The sequence below is a fragment of the Daktulosphaira vitifoliae genome, unplaced genomic scaffold (assembly GCF_025091365.1).
Source record: "Daktulosphaira vitifoliae isolate Bord-2020 unplaced genomic scaffold, ASM2509136v1 Scaffold_3, whole genome shotgun sequence".
In the NCBI taxonomy this organism is placed as follows: domain Eukaryota; kingdom Metazoa; phylum Arthropoda; class Insecta; order Hemiptera; family Phylloxeridae; genus Daktulosphaira; species Daktulosphaira vitifoliae.
Window position 1 is genome coordinate 11,947,695 of NW_026099574.1, and position 18,840 is coordinate 11,966,534.

Sequence of the window (18,840 nt, forward strand, 5' to 3'; positions counted from 1 at the left end):
TAAAAAATCAAAAATTACTGCCCTTGAGTTATTGTTTGTTATGTTTTTTAAACTAATACCATTTTTTTTAATAACTTCAATCAGTTGTTGATTTGAAAAAAAAATGGATGATGAACAATCAGAAACTAAAATAAATGTATAAATTTAATATTGTTAAAAATTATAATATCGAAATTAAAAAAAGGTTTAATCTTAAATCTTAAACAATCCTATTATATATTATATAGCATTATGATCGAAAAAAAATTTATTAAAAATGTATAACTTGTTAAACAGTTTCTAGTAAAAAATAAATCTACACACATTTATAAATTAATTAAATAAGGGTATAAATTATTTAATAATTACTGACCAGGTGTTTTAATATCCATTTGAAGAAAGTAATTTTTAAAGTTAAAAACTTATAAAAAAAAACACTATATTGAAAAAATGAATAGATAATAGAGAGATTAACAAATGGAGAGTGGTTAACTTTATAGCATAATATAACGAGGAAAAAATTTTTCGTCAGATACATTATAATGTATTAATATACATTCAAGATAACTTAAACAATACCAAATCTTATCGATGAGTTCATATAATGTTATTTATTAATGTTAATTTATGAGGATGCCTATAAAATCATAATACGTTTTTTAGGGAAATACTCGTTTGATCTAGGTAAATGCAGTATGTACAGTTCAAATATTATCGAGCGCAAAATTTTTTTTTTCATAGTGTAGCTGATGACTTGCTCTACAACCCATAAGTATGGATTAACGTGTAATTTTGCGTAATTTTTAGTTAATCTCTTTAAACGAGCAAACTACAGAAAAAAACGAAAAAATTCGATTTTTTTTAAAGTATAAATTTGTTAAATCTACAAAAATTAAAAAAAAATTTTTTTTTCTTTTTTATTTGAAAAAGGATATCTTTTTTTATAGGAATAAAAAAAAAATTTTAATTTTAAATTATGTTTTAAAGCATAAAAAAAATGTACAAAAATAAACTCAAAATTACTGAAAATACGGATAAATATTAGAAGTATAACATTAAAATAATTCTACACCTTCACTAAATCAACTTAGGCCGCCTAAATCGGCGTTCCATTCCACTGTGCGACGCCTACAACGCTGCTAACCTTTTGTCGCCCAAGGATCACGCCGGACATCGCGTCGTGGACGCCAGCGAAAGTGCCGCGATATTATGCGAAAACTTTTATTATTGTGTTTATCTTTTCGGTTTGTTTTATTTTTTTGTTAAAATAACCTGTTATTGCTCATTAATAAACAGCCCACGGGTCTGTACCCTCAAACCCAGTGTCGACCACATTTTTGCGACGTAAGTCGTGTCAAAATAATAATAACTATATTAGTATATAATAATATCTCAAATTAATAAACAAATTGAAATTGTTATATTTTTTTATTTTACCAATTAAATTTAAAACTTCTTCAAAATTTTCATCTTTCAATGTAAGAGATATATTTTCCAAAAAAATTCTATTGAAATCTAAAAATATTAAAAAACAGTCATTTAGTAAATTTCAAAATGTTGTTTAAAAATACAAAACAAATATACCTTCTTGAACTTTGTCACGTGGTAATGTTTGAATTGAATTTTCTGATAAAATTCTATTAATTTCTGAAAATATAAACAAATAGTCATTTAATAAAATCTATCAGACATTTATGGATCGCACTTTTCCTCAAACACACACGTAAACAAAAATTAACCTATGTAATACTAGTTTAAAAGTTTTTATCAATCCCTGATTTTATTAATTAGCTTATTATCTAATCTATATACTATTTTTATTTTCTTTAATTATAAGAACAAATTATGCTGATAGTAATCGTTGATTTCCTTTAGATATAATTAAATTGATATTCGAAATAATAATAAATACTCCAGTATATTATATTATATCAAAATAATAAATAAATTTGGAATTATTATATTTTTATTTTATCAATGGAATTTGAATCTTCTTCAAAATTTTCATCTGGTAATGAAGGAGTTAAACTTTCCGTTGAATTACTATTAATTTCTGAAAATATAAATAAATGATCGTTTAACAGGTGCACATAAAAACAAACAACAAAAAAAAAATAAATTTCTTTACAGCTAGCCTTTTTTTATGGCTTCTCAAAACAAATATGAAATTCAAGAAATACTCTGCCATAACTATAATCTTGTTTGATTTTGTATTATTTAGCACTTTAATATGCAACGACATAGAGTAAAAAGTGTAATATACTACTTTATTTAAGATTTTTACCACATTGACATTTAATAAAATTGTTCATATGTTTTTAAAATATGATGTGGTTTTGTGTTTCCCTCAGCTGCACGTTATTAACCTATATGAAAGTGTATTATGATCTGAATCATAAGTGCACGATGGCCTAGTAGTAAGATCAGTTTCTACAACGCCTTGGATCGCGCGGGTTCGAACTCCGTACCATCCCTTTTTTTCCGGTACATTTTCTAAGAACGGCCGTTTTGAACGTTATTTTGACATTTTTGCATACAATGTTTTCAAAACAATTCCTTTCTACAAGAGATGATATGCATTATCTAATTTAATAATTAAATTTATGAAATTAAATTAATACAGTTGTATAGTTATTTGTTTAGGTAATTAAATAATGTAACTATTATTGCCATTCAATTGTTTTAACATGTCATTTCCAACATTTTAAGTTAATTAAAAAATAATAAACTTTTATTTTTGGTATTTTTTGTAAAATACCTATTTTTAATAAAATTTTAATTATGAAAAATAATTTTTTTTAAATTAAATTCAAATTTTTGAAAATTTATTGTTATTATTGCATACGAGATGTGACAGTAAAGTAACGAGACTTTTTATATATAACCTGAACTATCAACGTTATATAATATTATAATCATTGAAATATGTTTAACAAACACTTACTCGTGTCCGTCAACCAGATGAGTTGTAATATTTAGACTTAATAATATTCATCGGATAGTTTCTTAGAAGAACTAATACAAAAAGACCAGTTTTCACCGACAGTTATAATCAAAATATCTAAAATTTTACTAGTTCTCAGTTCAACCCCATTTGTACTTTTTATAGTCCCAATATTTATGTACTCATAAAATAAAGGTTCCATGTGGATATATTATAAATGCTTAAATTATACAATTTTCATAGTATATTTTATTAAAAAGTATATATTATGACTTCATCATTGAATGAGCAATTAAAAGTGTTTTATCTTTGAAATATTTTTATCAATTCATATTTTGATGTCACACTCATAACGTTTGTTGACTAAGAAATTATCTATAATAAAATATTTATAATTAACAAACATAAAAAATTTAATTTATTAATGGATGTTATAAATTTCAATTTTCCTATAAATGAACAGTTAGTGATATTGTATCAAAAATTGTGATATGATAGTAAGACTTAAATGTATATTTACGAATTCGTTTGATTATATCTCCATAAAATTACTATTTATTATATTATTATTATATTATAATAATTCGTATTTTATATGAATATCATAAAAATTATTCGGTGACGCTTATAAACGTATTTTATATATTACCAAACTCATACAAAATCATTAAATTAAATTGTTTTCTTTTTATCTTTTATTGCAATTTATAATTAATTTTGAATTGTTATAGCGATTTTATTATTCTTAGGGTAATAAATTTTTGAAAGCGCGATAATGGTTTACTAAACGGATATAGAATTATAATGGTGTATAATTATAATAATTATAAAATTAATTATTTAATTATACATTTTGTTATAAAAAATATATCTCTATACTCATTAAAACACAAAAAGATAAAAATTGCTAGATGCTTATTACCCAAGCTGACAAAATATATAAATGAATATTACTGTTGATATATGTCATATCAATCTGTTGTATGTTATCACATGTGAAAAAAGTAAAGAAGTACAATTTTTGCAGTTAAAAAAGCGTATTTTATTGTTTGATGAAGTCTTTAATTTATGATACATCTAGTCCATGTTACATTGCGTAGTAGCAATAACCTTAGTAAAATAAGTATCATAACTCAAAATTACAGGTTGAACAGTAGTAGTAATTTGGTAAAAGGGAAGAGTTACTTTAATTCGGTGTGTGATTCGAGTGTAATAAAATAATAAAGACAAGTAGATATAAAAAGAAATAATTAAGGTTCCTCTTATAGAGATATTATAAATGACCCAACTGGTAAGTACCTGTAATAATACACTGAGGCAACAAAGAGGCGGTGGCCATCTCACGAGTACCTAATCGAAGTGTTATATACAGAGTGGCCCACCACTCACTGACAACTTAAATAACTTTTGATCCAGTTAATATTTTTAGTTGATTTTTTTTTAAATAATAGTTAGACGTTAGGTCTATAGCTATATCTCAATAATTAATTTTTTTACATTTTATTAAAAATATTAATTATTTTTAAATTTTAAATAAAATGTAAAAAAAAAATCTAAGATAGCTATTTTGTAGAGTAGAATTTAAGAAAAATTTTAGTAAAAAAATATNTAGACGGGTCGTTGAATAAAACAAGTTAAGTTATAAATAATATAAATAAGATGAAAGTAATAATATTGAAAACTATGTCTATAACGGCCACTCAAACACAACTGCCCTTTGTTAGTTCGACGTCAGTAGCTCCGGACTACAGACGAGTAGAATTGTCACATCAGCATCTCCCTCTATGCTAATTAATATGTATTACGAATTAAATAAATAGAAATAAAACGTGTGTAATAAATGTTCTTACACTATCTACAGATTGGCATCGAAGCGTTTTTTATGATAGTGATTTTAATCACTGTCAGATATCATCTATACTGGACCCAACTATGCCACGACCCCACTGTGCCGGGTTTTTTAATTTTGAAAGCCATTTGCATATAGAAGATAAGGTGTCGAGACAAATTTTTTTTTTCATTTTATAGTATATAACATAACCTTTGATTTGATATATATTTAAAGGACGCAGTATTTCCGGAACATTTTCAAAAGTTCTATGTTTTATACAATGTTTCAAGTTTTGAACGCCCCCTAAATAAGGGGAAATATACCAATTTTAATAAAAAGTATGTCAAATAAAATATGTATGTATAATTATATTTAGAAAAAAAAAATTTTGCTCTGATATATACATTTTTCAAAAAGTTTTTAACATCTATCTTATGTTATACATGAAAAATAACTTAAAAATTTCAAGCTTTAAAGTTGTATGTCTAATAAAGGAATAAAATTATGTTAAAAACTGAAATGCCATTTTCTATTAAAATAAATTCTCAATCATTTTTTTTAAATTCAAAATATGTGTTACTATTTTAGAAAACTAAGGTGACATTAACAAGGTATAAGGAATGAACTTAAAAAGTATTACATAGCTAATAATTCAAAAATAATATGTAAATAAAGCTATCAAAAAATAAAAAAAAATTTTTAAATTATTATTATTCTGTAAATAATTTTGTGGTAATGATGAAATATGTATACTGTATACATATTATATACTAGTATCACTAATAGTCTATAATAATAATCATAACCGAAAAAGTAATAAAAGCAGATTATTGACATAAAAGACTTTTTTAAAACTTATATATTAGTAATATTATAAAATTTTATTTACATTTTTTAAAAATATTGAAACTGGAAGTTCTTAAAACTTAATTAGCTCATATTTACTGAATTAATATTTTTCATTTTTTTTTTCATGTATGATGTTGCTTTTTAAAAAATATATCATATGTTTTTTAATATGCTCGGTTCAAGTTATTGAAGCACCAAGAGTTTTTTCAAAAAGCAAAAGTATTGATGATGCAAATGCCATTTACACTTTTTTTAAAATTGTATGCTGGCAAAATTTAAATGACGTTGCTACTGTTAAGTATTTTGGAGATTATTATACAAAACAAGATATTTTAGAATTACCTTTTGATCGCGAGACTTATTCAAGAAGAATAAGAATTGCCACTTTATTTCTTGGTTGCTCATACGCCAACGATTTACAGTACATTTTCTTCATGCTGAAAAATTTATGTACTTTCTGTCATAGTATTGATGACCCTAAACAAATGTATAATTGTTCTGTAGAGATTATAAATAATACTCTTGCAATTATTCCAATGTTAAAAAAAATGAAAGGAGCTATGGATATTATCGAAAGTTACCATACTCAACCATGGAATACAAATCGTTTAATTCGTTATATGATGAGTTCTGTTTTTAATTCTTATGGTTCTATTAAAGAATCATTAAATAATTTGCAACCCTCACAGGACGATCCTGAAATAACAAAACCAGTATTAGAGTATTTTAATAATTATTTAAATAAATATATGACACTTGTAAATATTGAAATTGTTAAATTTTGTTTAACTGATCACGTGGACCTAAACTCATTGTGGAATGAATACAAATACAGATCATCTCATAATCCAAACATAGAATTTCATCATTATCTTAACGTACAAGTTAGAAATAAAATATACAATACAATTATTAATAAATTTTTCAAACTAGGTTTCTTATATAATATCCAAACTGAAATGGTTTCTATTCCATTAGAAGTTACTTTACCTGATGATAATAAAGGTAACAATTTATTATACTTATGAAAAAAATATCAACAACCTGTCATTATTTTTAATATATCGTAACAAATTTATAATATTTTATTTAGAAATCAATTTAAATATCTCAACCACTGACACTTTACCGAAAACCGTATTCATCGAAGAAGAAGGTACTTTTTTTATTACTTAGAGTAATTTTATCTGAGCGTTTCAAATGTTTTAATTTTAATGATTTGTTTAGGATTTACTAGTTATGCTAATTTAAATGAGGCTTATTTAATATCAATTCTGCACAATGAAGGTAAATATTTATTTGTAAATTTTATTATGGTTTAAATATTAATATTTAATTTAATACGTTAAATTAAAACATTTTTTATTTTTTGGATTGCGTTTTCTTCAATTTAGAACTCAGATACATATCAACTTACTTAACAACGCCAATAGGTAATCAGGAAGGTAAAATTAAATTATTGATAGTCAATTTTAATTACAACATATTTGTTGACTAACTGTTCTATCCATAACTTATTTTCAGAAAATCAAATAAATTATGAAACTGGGGAAAATTCACAACAAAATGATTTAAACGATAAACCTTTTTATAATTTTATTTGAAGTTGTTATATTAATACCTATCTGTATCTTATAATCATCCAAACATTATTTCATTATGCAATTTTTTTGTTCAACAAAATTATGTTATGTATTATATATATATATATCATGGTAACATAAAATAAATTTTTAAAAGGTTAACTAAAAATGCTCAAATATATTAAATATTTAAGTGCTTCTATTAAATTATAGTAATTATTTAAATATTTTTGTGTACCGAAATTATCAATTGCTTTATCCGCCATATCCAATATAGAAGATAATTATTTTCATCTAGACAATCAATATTTCTCAAAATAATAATAATTTTGAACGTTTTTTTTTTTAGATTTTTGAGTTATTTATAAATTTACATTTATTTGTTATCAGTTAATATTTAGGTTTGTATTTGATAGTGATCGTATTTTTTATTCATATTTATTCATTTGCTTGTTATTCACTTTAAAATTACAATTATTCGAAATTGTACACGTGTATAAAATAAACGGGACTTTAAATACAGATGCTCAGGGCCGGATTTAAACTTTTGGATGCCCGGGGCAAATTTTTTTTTGAGGCCTCCAACAGTCAAATAATAAAAAAGTACTTATTATCGAATTAGTTAAGGATAAAAGTTTTAAAATTTCCAAACTAGCACTTTATAACTATCTACCTAAAACGTGTGTATTTCATGTTTGAAACCCTGCTGTTCATGTAACACAAATTTCAAAATTCATTTAAAGATAACAATATTACAATAAATTTATTAAACCTTCATAATTTGAAGAGTAAAAATAAATATAATAATCTTACAATTTAATTTATTTAAATTTTTAAATTCAACCTCCATAACAGCTATATTAATTATAAATTATAATAAAAGTTTAATTAATTATAATACATTAAAATTTTTATTGGCAGTAGGTAGTAAATAGTAAAATCAAAATTATTTAAATCAAAAATGTTAAATAAAATATATTTTTATAAATTTGGTACTTTTCTTGATTTTTTTCCTGCAGTCTTGTATAACTTCATCAAACGATAAAAAATTTAGTACATCATTTTCAATGCTCATAATAGGTAAAAAATTTAATCGCCCTTCATGCATTGAAGTCCTTAATCTATTTTGAATGATCTTCAACCTTGAAAAAGATTACAATGTAAGATTACTACAATTAGTTACCATTATAATGAGATATATGCGTAGTGCAACTTCAACATTTGGAAAAGCTGTTTGAACGTCTTTTACATAAAATGCTCATTACTCATTTGTGTTGGTTTAGATTTAGAATAAAGTTTTATAAATTCAGCTAAATGAACAATTTCAACACATAACAATTCATCTAAATCATCTTTGTATACTGTTACAAGTTGTTTAGCGGCTTCTTTCAGTTCTTCATAGCTAAGTTCATATAAACGACCTAAAAAACCAAAACGATTACATATAACTTCATATGCTTTCAATCTCTGATTTATTGAAGTTGATAGTTGGTCAATGACAGGTAGAAAACAATTTATTTTAAAATTGTTCAAAGGATTAAGTTCGACACCTGATGAACTTTTGTAACCTAAAGGATCTAATCGAACATTGTGTTTAAAGTTTCGTTTTCCAACATTATAATCAACAGAGTCTGATATAACCTTGCCTTTTTTTTCATACATTGGAAACAAATCACGTTGAGCATCAATAAAACACTTTAAAGACTTGACACACATAACAGCATTATTGAGATCTAATGAGGAGCTTGAAGGATTTTATTAGTGGCATTAAACCGATCTAGAATTTCGTGCCAAAATATACAACATACACCTGTTTCAAGTAAACACATTTTTTTGTACAAACCATTTGATTCATGGCGTGTTTTTGGTAGCTCATTTAAGTCCTCAGAAAACTGAGCAGAGTAGATTTTATTTGAGGATACCCTTGAACTAATGCTTTAGTTGCATCTACTCGGTATGACCAGAGAGTGGTGGAGATTCGTTTTGGTACAAGCACGTTTGATTTTTTTTCATTTGATTTTAAGTTTTCTGTTAATACATTATAACAAAAAAAGATGTGGTGAAAGAACAACATTCAGCAGCATATTTTCCTACTAAGTTTAAAGAATTGGCAGCACAAGGAACCCACGTAGCTAAACTGTTTTCAACAATTATTTTGCTTTGAAGACCGTTATATTTCCCACTCATAGCTGACGCATTGTCATAAGATTGACCTCGACAATTTTTTATGTCTAAATCACATTCTTCAAAAAATTTCATTATACCATCAAACATTTCTTGAGCCTTATGTCCTTAATTTGGTAAAAACTTTAAAAATCTTTCAACAGGATTAGGGCCTTCCATAAATCGAAAAATTATGATTAGTTGATCATCATGACCTTAGTCAGTCGATGAATCTATAGATATGGAATAGTACTTTGATTTTTTTATGCGCGAAATTATGGTGTTAAATACTTGATATCGCATACATTTTATTAGTTCTTCACAAATAGTTGAGGATAAATAATTAGTATTGCCACTTCCACAATTATCGGTTTCTTGAATATGTTTTTTTAAAAACTCGTCATATTCGGCAATAAGTTCTAGCAAACCAAGGTATTTCCCATTACTTTAAGATCCAATAATCTCATTATCTCCTCGTAAAGCCAACCCACGCTTGCATAAAAACTTAATAATAATACTTACAAGTCCCGTTAAAACCTTTTTCCAATAAAATTTTTCTTCACCCATTTGTTTTTGAAGTTCAGCAATGCAGTTGATGACATTAATTTACATATTGAACAGAAAAGGAGGCTTTGGAAGGAGAAAAGCATAACCATGATCGTTTAATTAAGTCACCATTTTTACATTTTCGCTTAAACATTCCAGTGTTACACTTACGAGTCCATTTACTAGTACTATTTTTTTGCACCAAAGATTTTTTTTTAATTAGCTCTTCATTGCAATTTTGTAAATTGTAATTTGTATTGAAGAGAATAGGGTATTTGATTTAATTTAACAAGATGCGAAACACTGTCCACATAATTTTAATTTTCTTCATTAAGCATGACAGAAACATTTTCACAAATTTGAGAATCTGTTGTAAAAATTTCGACATTCAAAGATTCTATTTTTTCAGCACTAGTATCATTAATGTTTGTTGATTTTTCAATACTAGTATCATTCATGAATGTCGGATTAATAATTGTCTCAGAAGTATCAGAAGCTTTATTTTCGCTTTGTAATAAGTCTGACTTAAAAAACTAGATATGCATTTTGTTTTTTTAATTTCATTTTCAATTTTTTCTTCTTTTTGCTTTTTTAATTTTTGGTTAGCAGCGCCACTTGCCTGAACTCTTTTCATAGTTTGAAATTCGAATTCCCTATAGTCAATGTTTGATAATAAATTCGAAACCAAAAAAAAAAAGTTTAAATCAATATTAAAAATCAGAATTATGATGAATTAAAATTAAAATTGATTTTGAAAATGTTCATTGTTGTTTTGTACGAGGCAGCTAGACCGTAGGACGGCTAGTTGTGCACCGCACTAGAAGGCTGTTTTACCTTAAACCTGTTTAAATCGTTATTATTGATGCGGGAGTGAATCACCTAGGAGACGACGGCTAATGGTATATCCAATAAGTAACGAGAGTAGACAATATTTAAATCGCAAATGAACATATACAGAGTGATTTTTTTATCATAGCCCACTCAATTACTTACAGAATAAATATATTCAAACATTTTTTTTTTTTGTTATTATCTTTAGTTACGCATTATTCTTGAATTATTAACTATGTAATACTTTTTAATGTGTGCTGTATGCCCCAATGTCGTAATGTTATCATATGACGTATATTGGTATTAATTTTGCAGCCAAAATTATTTGTCACCACCCGGCGACATCATGATCACCGGCCACTACACAAATGCCGCTACAACAGATTTTTTTTTCCACCTATACTGCCGAGGCGACAAGTTGTTCGTTTGTATTTTTTGTGAAAACCACGTTTTTGTATTTTTTTTTTTTTGTCCTCCGTTTTTTTTTTTATACAAAATGAAACGTTGAATCGACCGGCCGTCAACCAGGCTGTTCATTGTATTTTTTTTGTCCTCCATTTTTTTTTTATCAAAATAAAACGTCGAGTGGATCTGCTGTCCACCAAGTGGTGTCGTTGTGTTTTTGTCCTCCGTTTTTTTAAATAAAACGTCGAGTTGATCTGCCGTCGACTTGTGGTGTCAACCAGGCTGTATATTTTTGTCCTCCGTTTTTTTATTTAAACAAAACGTCGAGATGGTAATGATGATGATGATTATGGCGTAAGGCACAACTATGGCCGGTGGTGGGCCGTCACTCCTCAAATCAACAATCAACAAGTACAACATCAAGAAACCCCATTTTTACCCCTTTTAAATTTTATGTATCAAGCATCTCTTTTTTTTTTTTCTTCTCCTTTTCATAGTCATTTCCTATGAATATATTTATATCTTAAATAGTAATTATACATTTTTTAATTAAATAATTAAAAAAAATGGTGTTATATTATATATGGCCTCTTTTTTTTTTCTCTATACTTTTTCCACATTTTTATTAATATTGGTTCTTTTTTTTGTTTTTATCAAAACCTAGTAGTAATAGTCAGCAAGTAATATCTTGTTTGGCGCGGCTACTAGGTCACAGTCCAGTGTTCCCCCTGGGCAGTGGGTAATTAGTAGGCCCTCTGTTTGGCTGAAACCTTACAAAACTAAAAAATAAGTTTTGAATTTAAATCTATGATTTTAGTTTAAGAACACAGTGATAAATGTCAAATTAATTTAAACATGAAATAACAACTAATTAGATAATTGATTTACTCTTTATTTTGAAATTAAAACTCTTTTAAATCGTATAAATTGATTCTTGATATTGTGTAAGTAGTAAATATAGTTATTAAAATAGTTAATTAACTAACATACCAATATACTGCAATAAAAATAATGTACACATTGATAGCGATGAAACTTAGCTGAGTTCTTATAGCCGATAGGAGGTTTTAATGGGATAAGTTACTTCTAACATCTCTAAGAAAGGTTAATTATTAATAATTTTTTTTTATTGAAAAATTATTAAAAAGTTATTTCAAATTTAAGTTGGTAAAAATGTATAAAAACACTGAATATTCATTATTACCAGTATTCATAAAAATACCCGCCCTTATCTTTTTTTCAAACCTATTAAAAGGTTTGGTTTTACCTGATTAGCGGGAAAAGAAAAAAAGGAAGTTTTTATACGCGCAAATTGAAAACTGCTCCTCTAAAATAACTAAAATACTACCATATACATATAAGTGTAATTATAACCTAAAATTAACCTTCTAAATGTAATCGTGCTTAGACTTTTACATGAATTTATTAACAGTCCTTTGCATTACGAGTGTTGTGTGCAAACCGTCAGTAATAACATGTATGTTGGTTAAACTATACATGAAACTAATATAAACGTGTTAAAAATGAATATCATAATACGTTATTGTTAATATTATAAAAATTATGGAATATTTTTCTTCAAAATTTTATGTTGAAGTACTAAGTATAATATACATAAAGTCACATCTGATTACTTTTATTAATAAAGCTTCAATTTCATTAATTAAATGTTTACAAAACACGTTTTACTGAAGTTTATTATATGAATTATTGAGTTGTTTTATTTGATTACTGCTACTATTAGTGAGTAATATTTTTTTTAAACAATTTGTAATTTTTTACTAACGCATCATTTATTATTCATAAATGTATATGTATATGTTAAATGTATATATAATGTATATGAGGAGATCAGTGAAGGATATTAGGTTTTTAAAACTATAAAGATACATTTTATTGAATATGAAATAAACCCCTAATTATGTTTAACAAAGAAAAAATAAAGATCATCTAAATAAAAATTTCGGTCATTTTATGTATCCTTACAAATTAGAAAATTTGATATATATATNATATTAGATAATTTGATATATGTATATTTTTTTAAATTAATTCAATTGATGCTGACTTAAAAAAATTAAAGTTAAAAATTATAATTTTTATAATTGGGAACCCCTATTTTTAATCTGTTAATATAATAGGAAACAAATTTGTTTTGACAATAAAAAATCATTAGTAAATTGATATCATATTACTAAACTTATTATTGCAATTTATGTGCTTTTGAAACAGATTTTTGTTGTTATAGTGGTNAACAGATTTTTATTGTTATAGTGGTAGGAATTAATAAATAAAAAAATTATGCTTTCATTAAATAAATATCATTTTATATTAATAATTTAAAACAATTAATGTACATCTAACATGAACGGTTTTATGATTATCATTACAGAATAATAAAGAACTCAGTAAATATTTAAATAAAACATTAACGAGTTTATATAATTTGATTAAATTTAATAAACAAATTGACCATTGGTACTAAGATTGAATTTACCAAGNTAGACCATTGATACTAAGATTGAATTTACCAAGGTATTATTAAAATGAAAAATGTTTTAAATCCGCTGAAAAATTTTAAAAATCTTTGACCAGACAAGAGATGCATCTATTATAATATTATTGATAATCAGTCATGTATAAACTCTTCAATTTGTGTCATTTAAATAAGTACATTTTTGCTCCATGACGTCACCGTGGGCACTAGCGGCATTGGGTAAAATACCGATTTCTATGTATTCTGGTAGGTGGTTCGAATCTCGTCGCAGAGGTGTTCGTAACGCGTTTTTCGAGATATGTGAGATGGGGCACTTTTCTTCGAGAGCGTGTTTCGTAACGTCGGTGCGGCCAGATATCGTACCATCACTCAATGTCCAACTAGTGTCCACGCTACCACCAACATAATTCAGGGGGGTATACTTTCTTTCCCTCCTGATTTATGTTGGTGGTAGAAAAATAATTTTGCTCGTTTTTTCTTTTTTAGATTCTTTAATATTTTCTTTTTTAAATTTGCAATTGTTTTAAAAACATGATACAAAATACTATTAATAATAATATTGATTTAAAATTATATTTTATTTTTTTAAAGATAAATTTTTGATTTATTAACTTTTAGAGCATTAAATCTTTTTATAAAATGTATATTGTCTATTTTATACATATATTAAGTGATATTCAAAATCACTTTATAATTATGTGATTTTGAATAGCACAACGACTGACCATGGTACAAAGGTACTTTGATATTTAGACAGAATTTCCATATACATATTTTGATAAAAATACAAGCTGTTTACGATTAAACAGATAGAACATGTATAATTTTATTGCACCCATCGTATCTTATCTTTCAAAATGAACGTTTATTAAAAGACATACTCTTATACTAAACGATAGTTAATAATATACATTGACGAAAAACCGGCCTGGATATTTTTCTTAATAACTACCATAAAAAATAATTTGTGAGCTATCATAACCTATTATTGTCACCACAGTGGAATCAAAAATACCGGTTGCACTGCCACCGATTTTATTAAACGTAATATATGACAATATTTATTTTTGAAGTCAAAATCTTTAAACAATTATAAAACGTAAACGGTTGTTTGGATAAAAAAAATTGTAAGAACAAAATTATTTGTAATTTTTTTTTCTATCATATTACCAAATTAAAAATAGTGGTTCCCATTAAAAAAAATTATAAATAAACATTTTTTCCCCTGAAGGGATAAAAAAAATTATTTAACTTCATATTATTGTAGAGTTTTATAAGCTTAGTAATTTTTCTTTTTACAAAAATTTAAAATTTTCAATAGTTACTGAGTAATTGAGTGTCTTATCCTTAATGAATCACCCTGTATATAAATGTGTCAGACATTCAAAAGTTAAGTTGAAAAAGTTAATTTTTGTGAAAAAGTTGTCATTTTAAATCCCCCCCTGTGGGCAGGTAAAGAGTCAGATTTATAAAAAAATATACAAATGAAAGGTAAAGACATCATGCATCTATAAAAAAAAATTATATTCATCCATACATTTTTCATAAAGTTATAATATTTAGAGTTAAAAATATACAAATTAATTTTTTTACAAAAATCGTATTTTTTTTATTAAATTTAATAAAATTTGATAAATAATGTCCGAAATTTTTTTTTCCCATAATAAAGCACATTACATTAGCTTTAATTTAAGATATATATAAAAGTGTCAGACTTTCCGGAACACATTTATTAGTTAAGTTGAAAAAGTAAATTTATTGTGAAAAAGCTTCCCATTGCAGCTAAAATACTAATTTTTATTACACTATATGCTACTTAAATATTTTGTTTGCCGTGTTCACAATTCTAATCGATGAAGTAAAAATTAAAATAATATAATACAAATGTTTATTGCAATAGAATTTGTTAAACGGCGTTATAGTTATGCAATTTTAATGCATACGCGTCAAGGTTTGTATGGAATTGTATAAATTTTGATTCCTTTTTGTTTTTTCTTAAGATTTTATAACGAATTTTACTTAATGTTCGCTTCTAAACAGAATAAAATGTGATTTTAACGTAATTAAGATTGCATAAATTATTTTTTAAAAATTTCAAAAAATTATTAATTGTATCAAAAGTTATGGGAATTGTCAGTTTAACCTATTTCAACCTGTATAATGTTTGCATAATTTCTACTAATGTATAACTGGTCAAATAAATAAATTGATGTTTGTGATTGATAGAATTGAACCACTTAAGAGGTTACTTGGGCCACGCAACGGATTGTGAAGTCATCACCCTCATGGCTCCCTTGCATAAGGAAAATCGGGCCGCCAACCACTTAGGCGAGGATCTTGATCATAAAAAAGAAACAACACCCGGACCTTAATATATACTATGATATAAAGTGTTGTTGTAGACTATAATACGCTGATACCTTGTAAATAAAACAAATATGTTTATTTGATGTCACCGGTGGTGGACATAATTTAGTATGTCGAAGACCGTTACCTTAAAACTAGAGAGAATTATTTAAAGGACAAAAAAAATAAGATACATGTGAATATTGAAGATATTCACGCAATAAAAAGATTTTTGTTGATTAAGAAAATTAAGGGGACTTTATTAAATTATTACAGTTAAGTTAATAGTGGACAAAAACCACTCTGGAAATAAAGGGACAAGAGCGAAAAAAAACAATTATTAAGACAAAAAAAAATTTAACCTACAACTTTTAAACATTACACATGAAGTGTCTTCTGCATCGGAACAAGTCCGTGTACTCCGGGCACATGACACACCACTGACCAATAACCTTGTATTTATTAATTATAGCTAAATATATATATATAAACCTTATAAAAGAATAAAACAAATAAACAAAAAAGGCTTAAAATAATATATTTAATAAAAAAAAAATACGATACCTAGTCCCGGATGGGACTCATCCTAAGATGGGGATCTCGGCCCCGGAAATGGCCGACGCCTTGTTGAATTAATACATAATTTAAAAAAAAAATGTTACACACGAAATAAAATTAATATTGGCTGTACGCACACAGCAACAAAATACCACAACGGTGGTTCAAAGGGAAGAGAGTCACACAACGGCCGAGACACAACGACGACGACGATTACGTTTTGGGAGAGGGTATCGGCTTAACAATTTACAAAATATAAAAAGATAAGTGTATTCACAATATTAAAATTATACAGGTATTGACAGTGGTGGCATAACATTTTTTATGATTATATTTACTTTTTTAATATCATAGGTCATAAAACTATAAAATATAATGTCACGATTAAAGTGTTTTCAATTATAACTTTTTAGTGATTTTTTTCGGTACATTTTTTAAAAATAAGCTGAATATCAACACTATTTTTCTTCGTAGTGCACGTGTCATATTTATATACCTGAAAAAGTAATAATGTATTTTTTACAACAATTTTGAAATATTGAAACACTATGATATCTATTGATGTTTTTACTAGTATTTTTAATTTTTTTATGACAAATGATCTAAAATACTCAGTACATATGACAATAGATTGATACAATAATCATAAACAATAACCTTGCCCAACTAAATGTAGATTGTCTTTGGGCAAATTTTCATCAATTTTCTTACATGACTAGTGGAAACTTAACTATTGTTCATTTTTAGTGACTTATCCATGAAAATATATATTCATTATTAATACTTTTCTAAATAATTGATGGACTAAGTTCAAGTTTTTGTTTAATATACGTGTCAAATACAGTCCAAACTACGTACATATTAATCACTGACTCAAAAAGTCGTTTTGTTTTTAGGATTTCTAATGCCGTAGATGTAAAATAAAGAGCTATAGGTTTATATCTCGTCTTTAACAATGTAAATATATAAGCTATTCTATTCTTGTTTTGTTATATTTGTTAACTAAATTAAATGAATACGGGAGAAATTTCAGTAAACCTGCACCCAAAGAAAAACCTCAATTAATTTTGATAGAGAAATTTTAACAAGGGTTTATGATAATGTTTTATTAATACGAACAAAATAACTATTCTCATAAATAATTATTGTTCAAGACAAGAAAAAAAAATATCATAATGATAAATATATCATAGGTTCAATAGTAATGACATATTTATCAAATTGAACAATGAATTTATTATATAGATCGAGGTTTTTCTCTGGGTGTGGTTAGGCTTGTTTTAATTGGTATCCCAAATATTTCTCTGCATTCTCGTAGAATAAATTACGTACTTAATTGTGTTTTATATTACTATATTGAAAAGTCAACAATAATATAATAACAACTGTAATAGATATTTAGCACTTATAATTTTATTTTATTTATATTTTTATAATGATGATTTTTCTAATAAACCACATCATCAGGGGAGATGATAGATATAAAACACCAATACACGTATGAAACATTAACTCAAAATTATTAGAATAACAGATTGCGCATAGGTCTATTCAAGTTTAATTGTCTAGCCAATGAGAAGCATTATGCAATTAAAATATAAAACATTAATTCTTCCCCTCATAAAACAGGCCTATAAAGGAGATATTTCATTGTGTTTATCAAAATAATTTATATTGTATATAGTAATAATTGTAATATTATATTATTACATATAATATTAACATATAATATGATGTTATCATTTGTACATGTATGTCACATATCATGATTATACAAGATCACCAAAACAGGGTCCTCTTATTTAAGATACAAAATAACCCTTTAATTATACAATAAAATCTCCTTCTTGTAGAAATTATTAAATAACGCCTACACGCAGGGACCCTCTTTTAATTAACCAATTACAATACAAAGCCTCAGCTTCTAGGATCACGGTAGAGATCGCTGGGCTACCCCCTTCACACTATAAAAAGTCATTTTTCCCCATCTAAACCAGTTCTTTTGACGATTTTAAAAATACACAAAATCTACGACACTCTACTCAAGATTTCACTCTCCGGGACTTAGTTGATTTTTTAATTAATTTGAACTTAGAATATTTTTCAATTTAAAAACACTTAGTCGATTTTTAATTAATTTGGACTTAGAATATTTTTCTTTAAAACTAAATGACACTTAGAAATTTTAAAGTGAATTTTGTTTTGGTGAATCTTTTAATTTAATTTAATTTGTTCAATCATTAATAATATTTTATTTTTCTTGTTATGAAAATAAACATCAAATAATATTTTAAACATTATATTTTTT

The 18,840-nt window shown here is 25.8% G+C and overlaps 2 protein-coding genes across 3 annotated transcripts in view; both read left to right on the forward strand.

Annotated features, from left to right (window-relative positions):
• The window catches only part of LOC126902414 (uncharacterized), a 76,599-nt gene that overhangs the window by 28,026 nt on the left and 29,733 nt on the right, over positions 1-18,840 (forward strand). The gene's annotated exons all lie outside the window — the stretch shown is intronic.
• LOC126902419 (uncharacterized) lies at positions 5,616-7,377 on the forward strand. Of its 2 annotated transcripts, none has more exons than XM_050679670.1 (5): positions 5,616-6,608; positions 6,697-6,759; positions 6,831-6,890; positions 6,998-7,036; positions 7,128-7,377. In XM_050679670.1, exons 1-5 carry the CDS (start codon positions 5,732-5,734, stop codon positions 7,205-7,207), a joined length of 1,119 nt encoding a protein of 372 aa, XP_050535627.1. In that variant the 5' UTR covers positions 5,616-5,731; the 3' UTR covers positions 7,208-7,377. The 2 variants fall into 2 exon arrangements, with proteins under 2 accessions (XP_050535627.1, XP_050535626.1); XM_050679669.1 differs by having other exon boundaries at positions 5,622-6,608; positions 6,998-7,048.